The 22,388-nt window shown below is 35.5% G+C and overlaps 1 protein-coding gene across 1 annotated transcript in view; it reads left to right on the top strand.

Annotated features, from left to right (window-relative positions):
- PHF14 (PHD finger protein 14) overlaps window positions 1-22,388 on the top strand; it is a 161,587-nt gene that overhangs the window by 111,039 nt on the left and 28,160 nt on the right. Inside the window, exon 18 of the mRNA XM_086855937.1 lies at window positions 17,642-17,755. Within this exon, the coding sequence (XP_086712063.1) occupies window positions 17,642-17,755 (114 nt within the window). The remainder of the gene's footprint in view (window positions 1-17,641; window positions 17,756-22,388) is intronic.

Here is a 22,388-nt window from a genome sequence, read left to right as displayed (position 1 = left end):
ATATAGACACTTGTTTCAACTTGTTCTAGTTGAATTTAAGAAAGATAAATAGAACATAAACCAAATAATTCAATATCATGACATGGTAATATTTAGTAGGAATAAATGTGGCCAGACCATTTTTTCATTTATGTTAAATAAAATCTTATTGCCAGATCTCTTTATTTATTATTAGATGTGGGCTTCTTTCTATTGCCTTCCAATGAAAAAGCACTGTTTGAAATTCCTCCTCCAATTCTGAACTTTTGCAAGGACCAAGGCAGTGAGGAATTTAAGCATATCATGGTGGTTACATTGACCATGCTAGTTAAGTTTCTGTCTGCTCATCTTTGTATATAATCTGTTTTGCAAAACACTGCAGAGTGTCTGTTCCAGGCCATTATTTGAGTGCTGCAGGATCAGCTGCCTCATCTCTAGACTTCTGCTTAGTTTCTTTTTATTTCATTTCTTTACTATACTTCATTTTTTCAGTGGAAATAAATTGTCAGTATATATGTCAGCATGGAATTCTCATCTAAACCCCTCAGGAAATATTTTCTGGAACTGCAAATGCACAAAACACCAACTCTGGCAAGTAATATATTTTTGTAAACATTTTGTGTTCAAAATAAATCATGGATGATTTTGCTTATTAGCCAGGTAGAAGCATTTCTTTGGGTATATTTTACTTTCACACAGCGAATATGCAAATGTATTTGGACACTGTAATGTTTGAAACAATATTTAAAGTTTAAAATATTTTTAATATATAAAATGTATTTCAAACCTTTAAATTTGGTCAGATGAAAAGAAAAAAGTGCACAATTCAGTTTCTGTGGTCCGTGGATTTTTTTCTAATCAAAAAAGAGGTTGGTGATCAAGAAGGCCTGTGAGGAGTGCAGAAGTGTCTGATCTACTCCTGGGTTGTGCAGGTGACAATCTCATTATGGTTTATGGAATTTTTTGTTTTTCTCTGACTTTTCTCCAAACGTGGGAAGCATTTCCTCACGCATCTAGTTTCACACAAGTGTGTTAAAAATTAAACAATGAACCCAAAGTCCTAATGTTAACCTCTCAAAATTTAGGAAATACTGAAGTTGAGGTGTCATGCAGTGCTTTAAGTGCTTTTTTGGCTATGTGTGGCTTTACAGCCTTTAATCACTTCATGCTATGATTTTTTAATTTTCTTTCATAGGACCCCTGCCTTCTCTGATTTAGCTGTTGGGGGTCACTAAAAGGGATTAATTTGGGTTGAGAATTAAGAGAAAGTCTGTCTTCAGGGTTTTCAAGGCATGAGAACTGAAGCGATGATTTCAGAAACGGGGAAAAAAGGAAGTTCGACCATATATTTGAAGTAGTTGAGTTGTTACCAACAAATTGAATTTTATCTTTGTCTCACCCCAGAGCTGCTGTGAGTGTTAGGCAAAATTAACATTTTCAAATGTTTAGTAATGGTTCCTCCTTGTTTGCTCTTGCCCAACTTGTATTGGATCCCTTGGCCCAACCTGTAGAAATGCTGAATTCTCTGAGCTGAAGTGGGAGATAGTGTGTATTCATACACAAGAAAACCCTATATGAATGTAACAGATGATGTTGGCTTGCAGTAGTAATATAGTACTTAATCATGTCTTAAATATGTTTTACATGTGCTTATTTTACTGTTCAATACAATGCAGTTTTACACAATTACATCTAAAGTACATTTTTAAAAAGTACGCAAAAAAATAAAATCCATACAGGTCTTTTGAATTAATTCAAACTTGCTTCAGGTGCATATTCTGACAAAGGACAGCCCTCATTTAATCACCTTAAATCACAGAGATTGTTGTGCCTTTTTTTGAGGACAGAACATAGAGACAAAGGCACTGCCATCATGGCAACCAGCACTGCAGCTGAAAAAAGATAAAAGAAGACTGCTAATAAATCTGCTTGCTGTTTCAAGCAGAACATACATAATATAATGGGAAAAAATGTTCAGTTTCTGTGCAACATTTTGCAGCCAGAACTTAGGAGTATTTTAAGGTAGTTTACAGAAAAATGACATAGTGGAATTCACTAACTGCATTTGTCTTTCACACTTTTGAATATAATGATCTATGTGATGATATGGTCATAAAGAATGATAGAGTTAAACATTTTTGTGTTTATTTGTATATTTTAAAGTTTCTTGAGGAGAGTTTAACTAGCACTTTGGTTTCTTGTGTGATGTAGAAAGATATTTTTTAATGGAGCAACTGGATAATATTTGGTTATTTTGAAATCATTGTTGTCTTCCTAGGTTTGTGAGGAGCAGTAAATCATTGTCACTGGGGTGGTTTCCTTAAAATTGAACAAGAGAAAATAAACCAAATATGTAAGGCCATGTGAAAAATGTAACATAAGTCCTTAAACCACTTATACCCTGTTTTAAGAACTTCATTAGGGCCAAACCTTGGCGCAGGAATGGATTTCACTACCAAGATGGTCAAAGAAAAGGGTGAAATTTCAGTTTGTGGTAATATCACTTGGCTGAAGTATTTCCAAATGTATTTTATTTGCTTCCCAGGTACGATATTTTAAAAAAATGTGTTGGCACAGCCTCTTATTTTCTGGCAAGCAGGTATAGTACATCTATGTAATGAATAATTTATACTACAGAATGTTCCAAAAATAATCAGGCTTGAAATTAACTTAAGTTGGGACTTGATTTATGAATTGTGGATAAGTTAGTTGGTAGTAAATCTCCAAATTAATCCAAAAACTCAGATACACTTAGTTGGCAGAAGATTCTCATTGTCTAGGCAGGAGGCTTAGGTTTTAATGAAAACAAAACAACAACCAAAAAAAACCAGTTAAGCACTGGAAAATATTTGTGGAACAGATGCTTACTTTTAGTATTTTGATTCTTCTCCGCATCAGAATCAATTTTACCAGTTCAAATATTTCCTCTATGCTGGCTGCCAGACCCTCATCATGAGCTTCTTGTGCTTGTACTTTTTGGGTGCAGCTTAACTGTATTAAAAAAAAGTACCAGAAAATTAATAATACATTATAGCATTGTCTTTCCTATGAAAAAAACATTGTCTGAAAAAGTCTCTCTTTGAAAAATGGTAGTGTAACTAATACCAGCCAGATGTTTAAAGGAAGTGGAATATAGGGTTATTTTTTATAATGAATTATTGTTGTTTCAAATGCAAAACCAAATTTCTGATTCTGAAGGATTACACTGGGATAGATCAAAAAAAGTATTGTAAAAATAAATTACCAATTAGGAGTGCAAATTGAAATACATAATTTTTCTTTTTTTGCATTAGACTTTGACAAACACCAGCAGTTAAAATAAATCTGCTAAGAGTCTTTTTTCCCAGTGGTATGTTCTTAGAAAATTGAGATTTAAATATGCACTGTAGTTTTAAATAAGGCTTTTTTTTAAAAAAAAAAAAGAAAAATAAAAGAAAAGAGCCATTTTGCTGTCACTTGGTGCAAAAATTTTTTGGTTTACAAGTTCATTTTCTTCCCCATATTTTTTGTTATGCAGAAGAAGGAAGAAATCCCTTGCTGCTTACCTTAATTTGCTTTTTTGCATAAACACCCCAACAATATAGAGTCTTTTCCAAAGCTGAAACTTTGCACACTGTTCTTTGTCTTAGTGTGAGAGCAGAAGTTCTTCACAAGCTGTTCCATCCAGCTTGTGTCCCTCTCCACAGGGTGCAGTCCTTCAGGATCAGACTGCTCCAGTGGTTTCATAAGTCCTGCCAACACACCTGCTGTAGAGCGGGCTCCTCTCTCCATGGGGACATGGGTCCTGCCAGGAGCCTGCTCCAGCACAGGATCCCACTGCCTCCCACAGGATCACAGCCTTCTTCAGGCACCCACCTGCCCTAGGGTGGGTCTCCTCCACAGGCTGCAGGTGGATCTCTGCATCCCTGTGATCCTCCCTGGACTGCAGGGACAGAGCTGCCCCACCATGGGCTCACCATGGGCTGCTGGGCCGGAGCACCTCCTGCCCCTCCTTCTGCACTGTCCTGGGTGTCTGCTCTTCCTCTCACTCCTTTCTCCAGGTGCTGTTGTGCAGCTTTTCCCTGCTTCTTAAGTACGTTATCCTTGAGGCACCACCGCTGTTGCTGATGGGCCTTGAGCAGCAGTGGGTCCCTCTTGGAGCCAGGTGGCTTTGGCTCCATCAGATGTAGAAGTTTCTGGCAGCTTCTCACAGAAGCCATTCCTGCAGGCCCCCGCCCTGCTGCCAAAACCTCGCCACACAAACACAATACAAATATGAAGAAAATTAATTTTTATGAGGCTTTGTATCACACCAATCAAATTATTACTGGGGTAGTCCTGCTTTTCATAAGTTGTCTTGATAATTTTGCTTTGTTGTGATGAAAAATATTTTACTGAAGTAAAAAAGCTGAATGGCTGAAATTAGAAACAAGCTTGGTCATTAACTATGCTTAGGTTAAAATTGCACCCGTGTCCAATTGCCAGTGGAACATTTAAGAGGTACCTGATTAATACTGGAAATAAATCATGAACAGCATAGACATTGTACATTTTTAATGTGTGTAATCTAAACATACACAATCTAATATTTAAATGACTAAACCACTAGTTTATGTATAATAAACATTTCTTACTCTAAGGTAGTGGCTAAGGAAGCAAAATATCTTCATGGGCAGCTGTTCAAAATGCTGCTGCTACTCTGTACCTTCTTTAGGTTATGCTTCTAACAAAATCTGCTTACAGTTATGGTTTATCTGGGTAATAGCTCTGTTACTGAATCGTGACTTACTCTTCCTAAGCCATGACAAAATGAAATTACAGCCTACGTTGCCCGCTACTGTAGTATTGAGTGGCAAGAAATCTCTGCTGGGAGCTAGCTGCAATTGGGAAAAATCCAGAAATCAGCTAGTGCCATGATTGAAATAAAGCCACCAAATGCGGTTTTATGCTAATGCAGCATGAGAGAATAAGAAAACAAAAGCAGTTTTTGAGCTCTGAGCAGCACACCACAACAGGAAGATTTTATACATCCTCTTTGGTATGCACATATGCATATTCTCAAAGAATGTGAGAAGGTTGAAAGAGGAATAGTGTATAGGAAGGGCAGAGGAAACAAGATTGCTTGCACCTTACAGAACTCGAGGCTTTCTCTTTCTTGCATTTGGAAATTGATTTCTAGATACGTACAATATTGGGAAGCATTGTGACAGTGAATTTTGCATATTGAAGATGCTATATTAAAATGTAAGAGACAGAAATACTGGCTTTAGTGGAATTTTTTTCCACTTTACATTCCTTTTCAAGTGAAGTCAGAAAAGATACATATGTGTCACAGTTACTGTGTTACATGGTAGCTTCCAAAGCATCATAGCTTGCAGCTCTGATGTACATTCATATCTACTCTGTCAATCCAGTTCTCTTCCTACTTCTAGAGTTCTTAAAATAAGGAGCTCTTTGGATATTGATAATTAGGGACTTCTTGCTGACAGTGGAACCATAAACAAATTTAGCAATAAATTGTAATTGACCATCATTACTTTCAGTTAATAATTGGTTTGGAAATTTAGATTATTTCCTGACTTACTAGAATGTGTTGGTTTTGGAAATATCTGAAGAAAAAGTATGAATGAAAAGCTTGTAACTGACTTGAATTTTTAAACCTTTTGAGTCTTGATTAAATTCTTGGGTTAGATGAGATAGGCTTTCAGAAGGGCAGTATTAAAAAAAACCCACTTTTCCATTGTGCATAATCTCATTTGATTTGAATATTCATTAAGAATTAAGCAGTCAAAAGAAAATTGCAAGGTGTGTGCTTTGCAGTGACATAAACAGGGATCCTGATGTGTAAAGGTATGTCTGGAGGCTGGTGGCATCCTGTTGCACCCTAGTGTTTTAAAGTGCCGTTCTCTTGCTATCAGATTTCTGAGATAAATTTCTTAACCTAGAAATATATTTCTTGTCTTATGTTTTACATAGAAGGTATGTAATTAAAGAAGAATTATGTATTTTAATTCCTCATTAGTCCAGCTTTATTACCCTGCAGATTATTTTAGCACATCACCTGTAATCATGTTCTATATGACAGAAGAAGAATTAGATCTTTAATTGTTAGTCTCTGTATAAGATTTGAACACATTATCATAGTTACCCAATTAAGTGCTCATGTTTACTCTAAAGGTTGATTTTATTTTCAAGTCTTTCGAAGAAATGTAGCCATACATGTCACTTGAAGTAATGTGTCACTCATCAGTATAAATTGCTGATGCTGTCTGGGAAAAATCTAATCCTATTGAACAAGGAGAGAGAAAGGTGGGGGGAGGGGAAACAAAAAAAGTGCCATTTTATGAAGTGCTAGGCAAGATTTGCTTTTCGTCATCATGTTAGATAGTCGAAGTGAGCTTCAGTTGCCATTCTTAAACAGAAATTCTCTTAGTACCAGCCACATTTAATCACATTTCGCAGAAGACATCTGGGCATTGCCAATTTGTGCTGTGTCAGCCACTTTCTCTGCAAAGGGGTGTCTCATCACTTGGATTTTAGCATTCTGTAGCAGAAAAGTTCCATCCTCTTAAAATTGGCTCAGCAGATAGCTTGTGTGGGAATATAACTGCAAGAGCAATACAATCAGTTCTAGCAAGAAAGTGCACGACTATTACATGGAATTTTAAGATGGCTTTTGAAAAGATTTTCACAAAACTGTTAAAATGTATAGTGCATTGTTAAATTCTAGTAGCAATTAAGTTTATCTTAGATTTTTTAGTAAATGTGGCTTTGGCAACCGTTGAAATTTATTATCTGGTTCAGTGGTTTGAAACATCTTTGTGCGTGTTTGAAAAGTCTTAAGTGTTATTTCAGCTGTGACAAACATTGCCAAAAGATTTTATATGTGGAAAACCTTGGAATCTGTAGATATCAAGATTCTTTCTAGCTACTAATCTCATGAAGACTGAAGGGCAGATGGTATCCTTTCAGATGTGATATAAATAGCTGAAGAAAAGTGTCAAAAAGGAAATAAAATAGCAAGATAACTCAATATTTACGGAAGGTACCCACAAGTGTACTTCGAGTGAGTTAATCACATCACATCAGATACTTATTTTTGGAAATAGAAGGGTGTCAGCAGATTGATGCAGTCATTGACATAATGAATATTAAATCTGTAACCAGTCCCATGAAGTAAATAAGGATACATATGAGGTACTAATATTTAGAAGCATATTTTTTATCACATTAATATGCATTTGCCTTACCATGTTCTCATACTGCATAATATCTCCACTGCTTGTTTAAGTTGAATGTATTGCACAAAACAGAGGAATTGCTGAACACAGTGGTGTTCTAAATACTTCGTTTTTTATCTTGCTGATTCTTGAAGGTCTTTAAAATGTTTGTTTTCATGTAATGATAACTTCAAGAATCTTAAAATTTAAAAGTAATTATGAGAAAATACAAAAAGATTGTGATTTGAGTGCTGTAGTCTATTAATCTGTTAATAATTCTCTCACTGAATGAGCTATTTACCTGTCATTGTTTATGTGCTTTCTGGGTATAGCATAGACAGAGACTGAAAAGCTCCTTTATATAAAAATAGTAAAATAGTGAGAAGATAATAGATGTGCTGGCTAATAGACAATAAATCATTTTACCCACTGACTCATCCCTCCATGCAAAACAACCTGTTTCAGTTAAGGAATAGTAAAATGGTCAAGGCATTCCCTTGGGAATATTATTTTGAACCCTCTTAAGAAGAGGAAGAGGGAAGCAAACTGCGATTTTCCCTGTGATATGGAATGTATTCACCAGTTAATTTAGGACAGCATTCAAACCATTGTCTGAAAATAAGGCATAAAGAATGTCTATCTTATGTTTGGGGTTTTGTTCATTTGCTGTTTGTTTTTGTTTTGGATTTTTTTTTGTTTGTTTTGGATTATTTTTTTTTATTAAATTAAAATGGAAAAATGTAGGGACTGGTCTTAAATCCCAGAGAGCTTCCAGTGAATTTCAGGAGGAGGAAGTGGGACTGTTGATAATCCAGGATAACACTGCTGAACTCTGAACAAACTGGTATTTAAAATACCCTGTTATTTTAGAAAATCCTGTTACTAGTTTAAATGGTTCTGCATTCTGGTATGTTGATTTTGATGGATTTTATCTGAGGTTTTTCAGTGTATATTTACCTTAGCATTTTGGTTAAGGGTGGGAATGCCTTTTAGAAAAGAATCACTCAGTTGCCCCCAGTGGCTCTGCTTTGGTTTATATTATGGAGTGGTTTTAGGAGTATGCAAAGTGAGTTTCCATCAAGGGGCAGGTTCTAAAGCCTAGGTAGGAGGTATTCTGACTGCTAATGGGCATGCTGTCTTCATGACCAAACTATATTCAAATACATGTTCTGCATCTGACTGGCTGGTCCTCAACACCAACTGCTTTGCTCTGAAGAGCTGCTCCTGTCACACCACAGTTTCCTGGTATGAAGTGACTCTTAATGTTTACTGTATCAAAGGTATAATTGTGTTTCATCTACTGAAAGAGTTGTTTTATTCCTATTTTGATAAGATAATTTGTGGAAATCTTCCATTAGTAATCTCAAGATCAAAATAGCGTATCAAGGTCAAAAGATTAAAAATTAATACACATATCTCTATTGCTAGAGTATCATATTTTATTGTTTTTCTGTTTGTATAAGCACTGTATGCTTTTAACTGAAAATATCTGATCTGTAGTGTTAAGGAACCATATTTAAGAGTAAGGGACTTGCTGTATGTTTTCTAGTACAGATGAGAAAAACAAAAAGGAATTTTGCCTGATAGAATCTCAAGAAAAAAAAAAACACCACCAGGAAAATATAAATATGCTTCTAGGAATGAGGCAGTAAAGTTGGCATTTTGTGTGAATTTAGCTTTATCATTCCCTGTATCATTTGCAGTGTTCTTAATTAGGGAAGAATGAGGAATTTCCAAGCCTTTATGAGGATGTTTTAAAGCTGCAGCAGTGGTTGTAACCTTTCAGTTCCTATGAGCTCAGCAAAAGATGGCTGATTAATGTCACATCTTAAATTGTGTCAAATGGGCTGTTCATTCCCTTTTTTAGTAAACATCCCGTTGTCATGTCAGTGCAGCTCAGTGTGCCAGCATAAAATATCCTAGCTGGCTACTTTAATTAATAAGAGTATGTATTTCTTTAGTATAAAGTTAAATGGAAATTTTCTTTAAGTATTCTAGTGACTAGCATGAATGAATAAATCAAGGGCACCCACAAAACAATGTCCCTGATATTTGTTTGAAGCTTCTCAAAGGATATAAAAGATAATTCTTTTAATTTGGCACATTCAGATATTAGAGAGATCTTGCAGTGTGTAGGAAACATTTTTATAGAAAGCTACTGTTAATTTATTCTTTAAAAAATGTTTTTATAGTTTTGAATTAATGTTTTAATTTTCTGCTTTATCAGTTGAAAATAAATGATGGTAGTTTTTAAGAAGAGAGGGATAGGAGGAACAGGAGTGAGAAAAGCACAATGGCAGAAACAATGGGAATGCAAGAAGCGCCCTTGGCATAAAAGGAGAGCTGTAAGCACACACACATTAATAAGAATGAGAAAATTCCACTTGCAAAATACACAGAAACCCTTACAGCGGAGAATGGGGTAAATTAAGAAATAGTGTTTCAGCAAAGTGGAAAGGAGGATTTGGAGGACATAGTGAGAGCTATCCTTGGAGAAGGGTAGAGTGCTTATAGAAAACCTCTGAAGAAAACAGGTTGGTCCCATGTAAAGTTAATTAAGAGAGCTATAAAACTTATGTAATAAACCTAGACCTCAAAAAAGGATGTACTGAGAAATCCTTTTCTATTCATTTCCATTCTATTCCCTTTCTTTTTCTATTTCTTCTTGTTACTGGAAGAAAATTCTGGAAGTGGAGAGAGATGAAAACAAGTCTAGATTTAAAAAGTAGCCTTTGACGATTCTGTGATTCTTTTGGTGATCATACATTTTACTATAACCCTGTTTTGCATTATGTGGGGAAAATCTGGACTTTAAGGAGTTGAAAAGCAAGAATCAGTGCTGATGAAGATGTAAAGAGCTAAATAAATATTACTTAAAGGACTTCTCAAAGATGAAAAAAACCCCCCTCCAACCCTATGAATGTGCTGACCCTGTCTTGAGAATTAAGTTAGATGGTACAATTTAAAGCTTTGTTCCAACATCTGACAGACACACTTTGCATGCTGATGCATAATATCTGAAGATTTTGTGCTTGAAAGAAAGCCTTTTCTGAGCTACATTCTATTTTTGTTAGAATAAAGCAGCTGCTTTTTGGAGCAGAGATCTTCTCAAGTGTTCAATCTTCTCATTCAAGTTAAGAATTAACCAAATATTTTGAGCAAATTTTGTGTATGCTTTCTTCCAAGCTTCTGAAGTGGACTAAAGCAAACTATTTTGACCATAAATTGTGCAAATGTGCACTATTGACTTGAAGAGATGAAAGTAAGTTTGCTGCTGTACCCTACTCCCAAGTTGTCTCTGCCTCTGTAATCCAAAAGCTCAGAAAGTTTGGAGCATTTTAAACATGGCTTGAAAAGAAGTACAGCTGGGTAAAACTTTCTTCTAGAGGAACTATGAATGGATGCTATGATGTGCCCCTGATCATTTCTGAAGGAATAAAACTTTGCTTAAGGAAGGAGACAACTGCAACCCCAAGTGTAGCCTCACTAGTGGAGTGATACCAGATGACTTTGTACATCTGCTGTTTAGAAAGTCTTGTTTTAAGTGTTGGGTGTAAGGTGCCCGTGTCATTTTGTAAATATGTTGAAGTCAGTGATTGCAATACTATGCAACATACATACAGCTAGTTACACAGTAAACATGTACCCAGAGTCCCAGATTAATATTGCAGAGACCTGCAGTGTGTGAACTGCACATCACCTATGTGAGAGACAGCAGCAAAATCAGAGTCCACCCTTACTGTGGCTCTAGATGCTTGTGTTGTGCTTGAGAGTTTGTTTTGCAGCTCCTGAGGTTTGGGGTTTTTGGTTTTGGTTTTGTTTTGGTTGGTTTGGGACTTTTTGGTTGGTTTTTTTTGTTGTTTTTGTTTGCTTGTTTTTTGTATTTTGGGTTTTTTTCATGATGGAAAAAAGGGTTGGAGACATCAGAGCTGCACCAAACAGGCACAGGGAAAATGAAATGTCCTGATCCAGCTGTAATAAATTATGTATGTATTGTCATAAAAAACTTCTTGAACTAAATAAAATAATATCTATAAACTCTGTAAAGTATAAAATTAGGACAAAAATAACTTTTTAGGTTATAATATCTGCCTGTAATCTAATAGTACAAAAAAAAATAGCAGAACAATATATTGGAAGGGAGCACAGTGTGAACAAAAAAAGGGAGATAGTACTGAATTCCATGCACTGATAATAGCATAGTACAGCAGTCTTGCCAGTATATTAATATTCTGTAAAAGGATATTCATATAAAATCTGTTGCTCTGGTGCACCAGATAATTACCAAATTATGCAAGACATAGGACATTTAACACATACACCAAAAAAAAAAAAAAAAAGAAAAAAAAAGATAGACATTGGGTTTTTCCCTTTAGTGAAGAAATTTTGAAAATTCTTGGTGCTGATATACATGTTCATATAGAAATTTTTGCCAGTAGCTTAAGCTGTACTATATCTGTGATCAGTAGCTTTAATCCATAACAGTAACAGAGAAGTTAATACATACAGGATGAGTTTCTTGTTTTGAGTGTTAATTAGAAGTTCAGTTCCCTTTTTTGTATTCTAATGTGGTTTTATTAATTACAGCATTTTAAGAGATGGTTTTTAATACAGTTCAAAGAATTCTGGGGTCAGAAAAGGCAGCTATTGAAAGGATAGCTGAAAGAATAACTTTTGAATGTTGGGAAATAGTGAATGGTGAGAAAGTAAATGGGAAATACAATAATCCAGGGGACTTTGATTGAGAAGGTGGAAAATTCAGTCCCAAGAGAGGTAGGATTAGTACACTGAGTAATGGAAATGTAGAAAATATGTGAGCTAGAAAGGAGAAATTAATTCAGGTTCCAGAGGTCAGTGAATGATAATACCTTCAAACAGTAAAATGTTCTTCTGTTTTCTGTTTCTATTTGCATGTGATAAAGTTAGAAGAATAGATAGGAAAAACATTTTGAGAATGCTCTTTCTAGCTTTAAATATATGTAAATATTCCTTTTCTATTTGAAGAAGGCATCCAAAGAAAACAGATTACCCTGTTTCCTTTCATAGTTTAATCAAACACTTCTAGAAAATACTAACAATAATAGCATGCTTACTTTAAAGCAACATTTAAGGTGGGAATTCACCTTTTGCACTTGGAAAGCTGGGTAGATTTCAAAGATGCAAGTATACTTTGTCAGTGCTATGGTTTATTGGAAGATAAAGGGATAATAAATTGGAACAGGTGAGTATTTATTGTAAACTTGTACCCTTATTAATTCCTTCATATTGTATAAGGTATTTGAAGAAAAAAAGCAAAACTAGTGTGAGGCTAAAGAATGTAATTTAATTTCTATATTTGGAAAACAGAAGAATTATAAAAGGTTTTTGGTTTGTTTCTGTTTCTAAAAGAAGGCAGAGGTTTTAGAGATAGCTTAAAGTTTATTACTTGAACCAAGGTGGTTTCAGAGTGAGGTGAGAAAAGAGACAATGTTGTGTTAACAGTGTATAAACATAGAAGTCATTGTCCTCTTCTCCAGAGAGAGAAAAAATAGCCAAGGACATAACAACAGTGTTTCCTCTGACTGGCAGCATAGGAGGTTAGCACATGAGTGTTAGAGGTTGCATTTGTAATTTCCTATCTTTGGAGAGGGCAGAAGAAGAGAGGAGATTGTCAGATGCTGAATAAAAGCAGCATGAAGAGAATGACAAAGGCATAATAAAGAGGGAGGGAAACTTTACAACTGTGGAGCATGACTTAAAAGTTTAAAGCCCATATTCTTGCTTCATTAACTAACACAGGGTAAAGTCTGAGGAACAGCAAAGTGATTGATCTTGCATGTGAGTAGATTGAGATAAACTCTACATTTCTCCCTGGGGATTTACTTTGGCCACCTGCGAACTGTGGAGAGCTACAGATATCTTGTCTGGAGCAGATTTTCTCAAATTCTGGCTGAGATGTTGCAAATATTTTCAAAGTATGCCCCTGGGGTGTAAGAACAAGAACAGTAGGAGTGGTTGCTCAGTTGCTGGAGGGATGTTCCATGGTCTGGGCTGGAGAGGCACTGTGTGTTTGACCCGGGAAGGCTTTTTCTGTGCAGCACTGGAAATGACACTCTGTGAGGCTGAGAGCACTTTAGCACTTCAATAAAAATGTGCTAATTTCATCCCATAGTGCTTCAGCTGTAAGAAGCTGTCTTCATGTTTCAGAAAGGCCTTTCTTTCCCCCTCACTTTTGTAAGTCTAAAGGGGGACAAATATTTCTACTTTGTTACTGTTAGAAGTCTTTGTTAGTAACTTTGGCGTCCAATTCATTACTGCAGTCATGTTTTCACATCCTGGTGTGAGAGATAAACCCTTTGCAAATGAAGACAGCATCCATTTTCTTTCTACCTCAGGCCACACAGAATTGATTGGGGTAATAAAATGACAGTACGATGTAATATACTGACGGCTCTTTAATTTGAAAACTAGTTCCAGGCTGATTCAAAACTTGCTTAAAGCTAATTTATGGCTTGTGTAATTCTCAACTGGACCAAGGTAAAGGATGATGTATGAAAAACGATGCAGTGTTAACATAATATATTCAAACCTGTCAGCTTGGAATCATCTATAAAGGATTTGTTTCAATCCTTTTTTAGTTTCATTCTAAAGAAGCAATGGCAGAAAAAGTAGTGGCTGTTAGGCTGGTGTGAACACCGATGTAAGATGCTATTTTTCCATCAACATGTTTCAAATGGAAATTCTCGTGCTTTTTAAAGTATTTTATGCATAGTTAAAAAATATAAAAATATACATCGGTTCTTCATTTTCTTTATTAAATGAGAAGCACTGTCAGGTTTCTATTTTGTTAAGTCAGTATCTGTGCTGACAGTAACATGGACTGGTAAATACAGCATTTTGCTACGGTGATGTTCACTGTCTGCTTTGCCTGTATATGTATATACAGCCTACACATGTCTTTATATACATGTATGCTATTTATATATACCATGCGTACCTGTATATGTGTCTCAATCTTGAATTAAAGGTCAGGTTTTTGAAAAGCAAAATGTGAGAATAGTGAAATTCTTGAATTAAAAAATTAAAAGCATAAATATCTCCCTTTGAAATCTATCATTTTCATGTAGTTTGCAAATGAAATCCACATCTGTTCTGTATGCACTATTGATTTTTCAGCATACTGTGTCAGTGTTTCTTCTGCACAGAAAAGGACAGAACTAAAAGTACAGTGTGTGCTCCTGTATAGTAGAGGCAAAGAGCAAATACACCAATTGCAGTGAAGGGAAGAAGAGAACTGAATACTGCAAAAACTAGTAAGCAGATTCCATCCCAGGACTAGAATATCTCATTTGTTATGTATTTGTGTCAACATATAATTAAAATATAACTTTCTGCAGAAAAGAGGTTGATAAAACCAATGTAGCTGTGGTATCTTAAACTGCATGAACATTTAGGTCACAGGAAAGGAGCCATAGTTAAAAGCAGAGTTATTACTTGCATAAGCATAGTAGGATGTCTACACGTTTCATGTTTACTCTTCAAGGTTTTGTAAGCCCAAGAAGGTTCATGTTCTGAGGAGCTTTGATCAAAATCTGCATTTTTCAGGAAAAAAAATTAATTACCGAGCTTTTGGAATTTATTTGTTTTATAATGGGCTTATATTTTCACAAAGTATTTCTAAATTTTGAGGAAGCTGGTAGTACCATTTAGTGGCTTTCCCCTATAATTTATTAATTAATATAACTAAATACTGTGATCCGTTATAATACTATGTGTTGATCTGTCTGACTTGAAAGTGCAGATTTGTCATTTTTCCTGTGTAGTTTAAAAAATGTAATAGTAAGTTAATGAAGTGGGAAGGGGTTAAGCACCAGAAAAGACGTGTACTAAAATAGTTACTGTGTTAATTATATGTCCATAAACCACTATGTCCTGCTACATCGCTGCTACAGCTGAAGCTGACAGATTAATGATAATGCCACTGTCATTGTTTTCGTCATGCAGGACCTTGAAAAAATAATAAAGTGACTTAATGAAATCACTTTATTAAATAAAATTTAATTATTTTTGAAATACATTTTTCCTTTTAACACCCCTTTTGTAAAAATACTGATTCAGGTCAGTGGCACAGATTCTTTGCCTTTCCTTTCCAAGTGTAAATGATGCTAATACTTTTTCAGGTTGTTTTACTTGCTAGAGTACAAGTGAAAATATGAGGATTTCTAATCAGAACAGTTGCTCACTTGGCCACATACTCATAACACACCTGGAAGCAGCTCCATAAAAGTTCTCATTTGCACCTTGCAGCATTTTATTGTGGTACTGTCCATGAAAGGGTCTCATTCCACTTATCAAATATGTTTCTGAAAGGTGTATTTGTTGCCAGACTAGCTCAGAACAACATAGATTGCCTGTGTTACATATTTAGATCACAGAATGGTCTGGATTGGGAGGGACCCACAAGGATCATCACATGCAGCTCTGTAAGTGAATGGCCCATACTGGGATCAAACCCAGGACCTTGGTGTTACTAGCACATGCTCTGACCAATCAACAATGTGAAAAGAGATAATAAAACCAGTGCAATTTGAAAGGGAGGCATATTTGCTTGGATTTGTTTCTGAATAATAAAGTAAATTAGGTTTCCATCACTCCCTCTAAAAATAGAAGCATTGAATTAGCCAGCTGGTTCTTAGGAGAAAGATGGCCAAGCTGCTGGAGAAGAAGATGCTCGAGATTTGATATAAAAAGGAATCCATGGACCTGTTGAGACAAAGGAATGTAACAGGAATGTAAGCTTACCAAATTGCAGTTGCTCAGATAATTTTTGAAAAACACTGTTTATTACTTTAAAAAAGGAAGTAACTGAAAATGGCTGCCACCATTATCTGGCCACAGGTAATAACAGCATAACAAAAGCTTGTTCAGGCACAAAATACAAGCAGAATTCATGGAGAGAAATCTCTGAACCAATGAATTCAGACAAGTATGTAATTTTCTTCCAGCAGATGTGTTTGTTACTTTTGTTTTTGTAAGAAGTGCAGAAAAGCTTTTGGAAACATACTGAGCTGATAAATTGCATGGCATTGATTTAACTTTCTCAAGGAGAAAACAGTACTTTCCTATACTCAGAGTTAGGTAATAATTAATTGGATCAACAAGAAGAAATTCTCATCGTCAGTTCACTGTGAACAAAGTGGGGTGGCCTTTGAGAGAGAGGATGTTTGCCTGTACAAGTCCAGGGAAATCAGTGAGCTGTCAAGGATGAACATGATGCAAAGTTCCTTTTGATGTCATATGATTTCCCTATGCTATATATTGAAAATCAGAATTTTAGTCACAGAGACGTGATGTAATGAGAAAGGTGTAAAGAAGCTTTATTGGAAATATTTAAGCTCAGAAGGTATTTTTCCCACTTTATGCTCTTTGGGAACTCCCTCCATGTGTCAATTCTTTTACGGTACCTGGTCTTACCAGATGTGATTCTCTGTGTGATTCAGTAATGGTTGCTGGACCAGTGCTCACTTTTTCCCTTTCCATGCAATGGACTAAACTGCAATTGCTGAATATTATCATTATGAAATTTTAATTTACTTTTTACAGGTTGTTATGTTTGAAAACTTAATAATGAGCTCTGCAGCTTGCAGTTTCCAAAAGTATAATCTTGATTTCCTTGCAATTAGTGAATGTAGGAAGAAAGTGATACATCAAAAACACATACTCCTCTTGCTAAGCGATGACATCTAAAATACCTTCTGTAATGAGCATTACGACAAGCACAGTAGAGATTGTAGTAACTAATGGATTTTTTCTCTGCATAAAAATGTCTCAATCTATGCTGTTATCGAAACCTCTCTGTGAAGCAGTGAGGGTATTAAAGTGGTTTTTATTTTGGATGATTTAGTCACGTTGTGTAGCAAAATTAAGGCAATTTGGAAAACAGAATGTAAATTACTTAAGAATTTTTATTTATTTTGCTTTAATGTAAAATTTACTAAAAGATAGCAAACTTTCTTTAACTTTACCAGGTTGTGTGCTGTATTGGTTTGCACTGACTGATAAAACACATTTGTTGGGGGTTGTTCTAGCATGGCTCTAGCTGTTTTGCAGAAGCATCCGTCTGCCATAAGTGGACAAAATGTAATATTCCCTTCCTTGCAGCTCAGGAGCAGGGGTAGGTATGGGCAAAAAAAACATGCTTATTCAAAATTAACTTTGCAATTCTGAAATACTGTAACTACTTAATAAGTCTCAAAATGCCCTAATGAAGAAAATATTATTAATTCAAGAGAAAAGATATGACAGATGTTTTTTACTTGGGCAAATGAAGTTGCCCAGGGTAAAAAAGAGTAGAGTTTCAGACCTCAAGTATTTTTTTATTTCTCTTTCTGTGCTTAAAGCACAGTTCCTCTGAAAAGTCTCATTTTCTTGGCGTGCCACATCAACACGCTGCTGAGGGGTCTGTTTGTGTCTGTTGCCCTCAGGACTCCGAGCCGTCAAATGAGGTGGTCTCAGAGGCCCCAGGTAACGTGGTACCCTCTACCTCAAGAAGTAGCTCTGAAGAGCTGATATCGGTGGCACAGAAACGTCCAGAAGAGGTAGGACATTCTGTGTCTATTGTTTTCCAAGATTAACTGTTGGGGAATACACATTTGCCTCTGTTTTCTGTGCCCAGTGTTGTACTACTAATAACAGAGACTTTTTAAAGCTAGAACTCAGTCTTACACTCCCATATAAACAGCATGGGAGACCAAGGTATCCAAAGTCAGGACTATAATTAATGGTGCCTACAAGTATATTCCATAATATATTCTACTTTTTAAATACTGTTTCTTATTGTCAGTAATTAGGAATTGAGGTTTTTTATTGTTTCTGTCTTTCACCCCATGACAGTAACAGGAGCCCTGTTAGATTCTGGTTAAATAAATATTACTACACTGAAGAGTCAGAAATAGAATCTGTACATAGGTATATAGGTAGATAGAAACTTTATCATCCTTCACAAAATTTAATTATGACTAACTTCTGGCTTGTGCTAAGGAAAGACTCTTCCTGATGCTGGGCCTTTCTTTGTTCTCTTGGTTTTGAACAAGTGTTGAAGTATAGTCCTAAGTTCATACTTCATGTTGTTGTAAGCAGAGGTGCTTGTAAGATTGTTCCATAGGGTAGCCAATGACTTAAGGTGTTTTCTGTCCCTGCTGTGCATCCCTGCCATAGTACAATATAGCTGGAGGAGAGGTTGTCTGCAGAATTCAGACTTATAACTTCATTTCATGGTGGCAATCATCTTCCCAAAGAATCATTATTATCCTTAAATTAACCTTTCCTGTGAGACATAAGTCCTTCCTTTGTAGTAGTCTTAACACTTAATCTTGGCTTACTCAAACAGGTTAGTTGGTATTATTACTATTTAAAATATGTCAAGTACCAGGTAATATAAAGACTAGTCTTTGCTTTTTTTCCAAGATTTCTTTTGACTGTAATTTTCATAGCAAAGGAGTGTATGAAGTGCTAGTCATAGGAAATACAATGTCATTTATTAGTTTAGTACAGGCTTTAGATAAATATCTTCATTTCTCTGATAGTCTTATCATTTTGTCTGAAGAAGGAAGGTCCAGAGTATGAAGCCAGGAGAATTCTTAAGAGTGTCTCCTGGAGTAAGACCAAGTAGATTCACTTATTTTGGAATATCACTACATATTCCAAGATAGAAAGTCAGGTTATCACATCTAAGAAGTCCTGAGGATAGAGTAGTACAACCTTTTAGTAATACTTTTTATGTATTCTTGAGTAGCAAATGGACCTCTAGTATGTGGAGAGACATGGGGTATTATGCCTCTTAAGTCTCAGCTTTGTCAGTTTACCTCACTCCACTGGAGAAATTAAAATTGGGAGCACACATGATGTTTAAAAATCAAAGGAGAGAAAAAGTGCTGCAGAAAGAAGAATAAAACATGGTTAGTAAAAGGTGACTAAGGGGAAGATGGGTATACAGTTTTTGCTTTTGTGGAACAAAAGCAGCTCAGCTGTGGGGAAGAGGAAACTTCAGAGAATCAAAAGATGGAAATACACCTTTCAAGTTTTACAAATAGTTCAGTAGTAGTTCATGTTGAAGCTGTTTTACTGAGTGTGGGGTCATGTGTTTTATAAGGGAATGAGACTTTCTGCAATCATATTTACTGCAGTTTGTACAAAAGAGGGAGAGGTGAGTCAGAAAGAGTTTTGTGGTTGGATTTGCAGGGAACCTTGAGAGGGGAGCACCAGTATGCTGAATTTCCAAATTCAGAACCCACCATGAAACAACCCATCTAAGTTACTCATGGGTAAGTCAGCATGATAAAAAAAAAAAACATTTGTGAATTACACCCCAAAAAACAGGTCCAAAAAGTGTTTGCAGAGGTTGACTTCAACTAATGCCTTTTTTATTTTTAATTTTGTTTGAAGTCTTCTGGTACATTTTTCAATATCTGCTTAATGAGTTAATATTTGGAATTGACTACTGACTGGTGCATTATTTGTGTAATTTATGTGAATTCAAATCATCAGCATTGGTGAGAGTTGTTAAAGAAATGCTCAAATGCAGCTTTAATAAAAGAGAAATTTGAGGAAAGACTAAAGAAGGCAAGAAGGCTAGCAGCAAAGGGTTTCAGGAAGGTGGAGAGAATCTGTGAAGGTTGTGGAATGTGGTGTTGAAAAAGTCTTGAGCTTGCAAATGTGAGGACACAACTTCTAACAGGAGAAGTATGAAAAATCCCATGAGCTGCCACATTAATTTGAATAAAGCACTTTCTTTTCCTGCTAAAAATTTGTTTTCCTCTTAGATAGGACAGTCTGAATCTAACACTCAGTTGTGTCATCAGTGGGAGGATATTTGTGGGGTGTAATTTGATCACTCAAATGAGGTTTTGTTTTGCTTTTGTTTAGTCATTCCTCCTAATAGAAATGATGGTGGAATATTGTGTTCTCCTCAACAGGAAGGCAGAATGGCATCCACTCCTCTTATTGCTGCCCTTCTTCCCAGTCACTTTTGATGCTTTAAAGTTAGATTAAGCTCTGTGTTGGATAAGGATCGTGTCCAGCTACAGGGCAGAGGACAAAAGCCACTGCAGAAATAATTAGCTTGTAGAGTGTTTAGATCTAGAGAACAGTGAATTTTCTGTTAATTTCACAGGTGTCCTGAATCACCTGTTAGTCATTCAGGAAAATGTGTGTATTCATCAGTGTATTTCACGTGCAGAAACCTTTTGTGTTATAAACTAACTGAACTGACTTTAAAGTTAGAAAGATACTTTATTGTCTCTTTCCAAAATCCAAATGCAAGCCTCAACAAAATTTAAGTTGTATAGATTTGAATGCTTGAATAATTTTAATTAGTGTCCATGCAAAAATAAGGATGTGATTCATAATATTGTATATATTTCTTGGTGTTTTTTAAGAATTGGAATTGAAAAATGGCATTGAAGAAGAATTTAGTGCATTTGGAAGGGTATAGATGTATATCATCCTAATTTCAGTGTAATTTTGTTAGGCCTTCCAAGCAGTTTATATCATTTCAGCAGTTTTCCTCCAATAATAATGCTTAAGATAGGATTTTTGTTCCCACAAGACTTGAAAAATTCAGAACTACATCACTGTTATGTGTTAGTATGCCCTTTTTTCTCTGATACTACACATTCTCTACCATGAATGGATGAAAGGAAATTCTCTGGATGTTGTGGTTATTTAAGGTGCAGTTTTAAGTGTACAAATACACTTGCTTGAGTAACACTGCAACTGTTCAGTAAAGTTGAAAGGCTGGTGAATCAGCTTTCATGACCCTTTTTTCTGTGGTCAGCTTCACATCTGGCAGTCGCAGCATATTTGGCACATACATTTAAGTAGGTTTTTGATGGATATACAGAGATGTTGAAGAAAATGAAGATTTGTTGCTGAGGTAGTTTTACTTTGCTTTTTTTATGTGTCTAAAGAGCAAGATGGGTGGGCTTTTTCTTGATACTATTTCTCATAAGCAGTACTTCAATCCATGGAGAATGATGGTGTCAGTGGTTTGTTATCTAAGTAAGAAAATACTAGTTTTGACAGTTCCCTTAAATGTGAGTCTCATAAGAGGTATATTCTCTTGTTTAATTAGAAGTAAAATAGAAGTACATGAGTTATGTGTATTAATTTCCTTTGCCGATCCTGTGGCAAATTAATTAATCATGTTTTAATAGTGTAAGCCTAGAGGCTAACAGAGCTGATCTTTCTGAGTGTCTGCACTGCCAGAACAATACAGATAAAGAGGAAAAGCTGTCCTATCCTTTCTCTTGGATAGAAAAATAAATTCAACAACCAAGAGACCCCTACTTTCTCCTACAAAAAAAAGCATATATAAAGCATGGAGCACTTTAGGGTAAAATATAAATAATGTGTTCATAGCATATGAACATGAATAGCTTATGTGTCTGTGGTGCTTTTTGGGTGCCATATTCAAACTATAAAAGCTGTGCAAATCATTGTGGTTCTTAGCTAAAGAAGGATTAAGATAGTTACCTGCTAACCTGTTTCTGAACTATTAGACATTCAGTGCTTGCAGTTTATCTGATAGAGCACAGACATCATTCCATAAGTAATGTACAGTAAGGTATAGTACTTTTTTGATAGAAAAAGATGTGTCACACACTTAAGTCATCTGCCATTTGTTGTAAATATGTTACAAGCGTCCTAAAAGGATCATAGAATTCGGTCTTAACTGCATTATTTCCTATGTGAGCGAAGGAAATGTTGCTTAATTTCTGTTAATTACAATTAACAGCTGATACTGTCTTTTTTTTTTTTGATTTATCCTCATTCCTTGATCTTGGGATAAAACCTTTCCCAAAAGTCCCTTTGACATTTCAAGTTAGTACAAAAGGAATTTTTTTTCAAACCCAAAGCTATAAATTTCATCAGCAGTGTGTCCAGTCCATCCTTATGGTATTTTATTACGCTGAGATTTTTACTTTTTACACTCAGTATGATGTAACACGTTCTGAAATGATTGAATTGAAAGTAATTTCCTGGGAAAGTGTGTAATAATGCTTCTGTACTATTTTTCTCCATCTGCTATTATTAGACTATTAAATAACTGAATTTCCATCGCTGACATAATTCATTTCAGAAAACAATCATCATGAAGAATAAGCACCATCAAGAAGTAGAGAAATTATTTTATTTACACTTTTAGAGAACACAAGAATATATTAAATAAAA

Source organism: Cyanistes caeruleus, chromosome 1 (assembly GCF_971803275.1).
Source record: "Cyanistes caeruleus chromosome 1, bCyaCae1.hap1.1, whole genome shotgun sequence".
In the NCBI taxonomy this organism is placed as follows: Eukaryota; Metazoa; Chordata; class Aves; order Passeriformes; family Paridae; genus Cyanistes; species Cyanistes caeruleus.
Note: the sequence above shows the minus strand (reverse complement) of the source record. Positions and strands in the feature narration are given on the sequence as shown.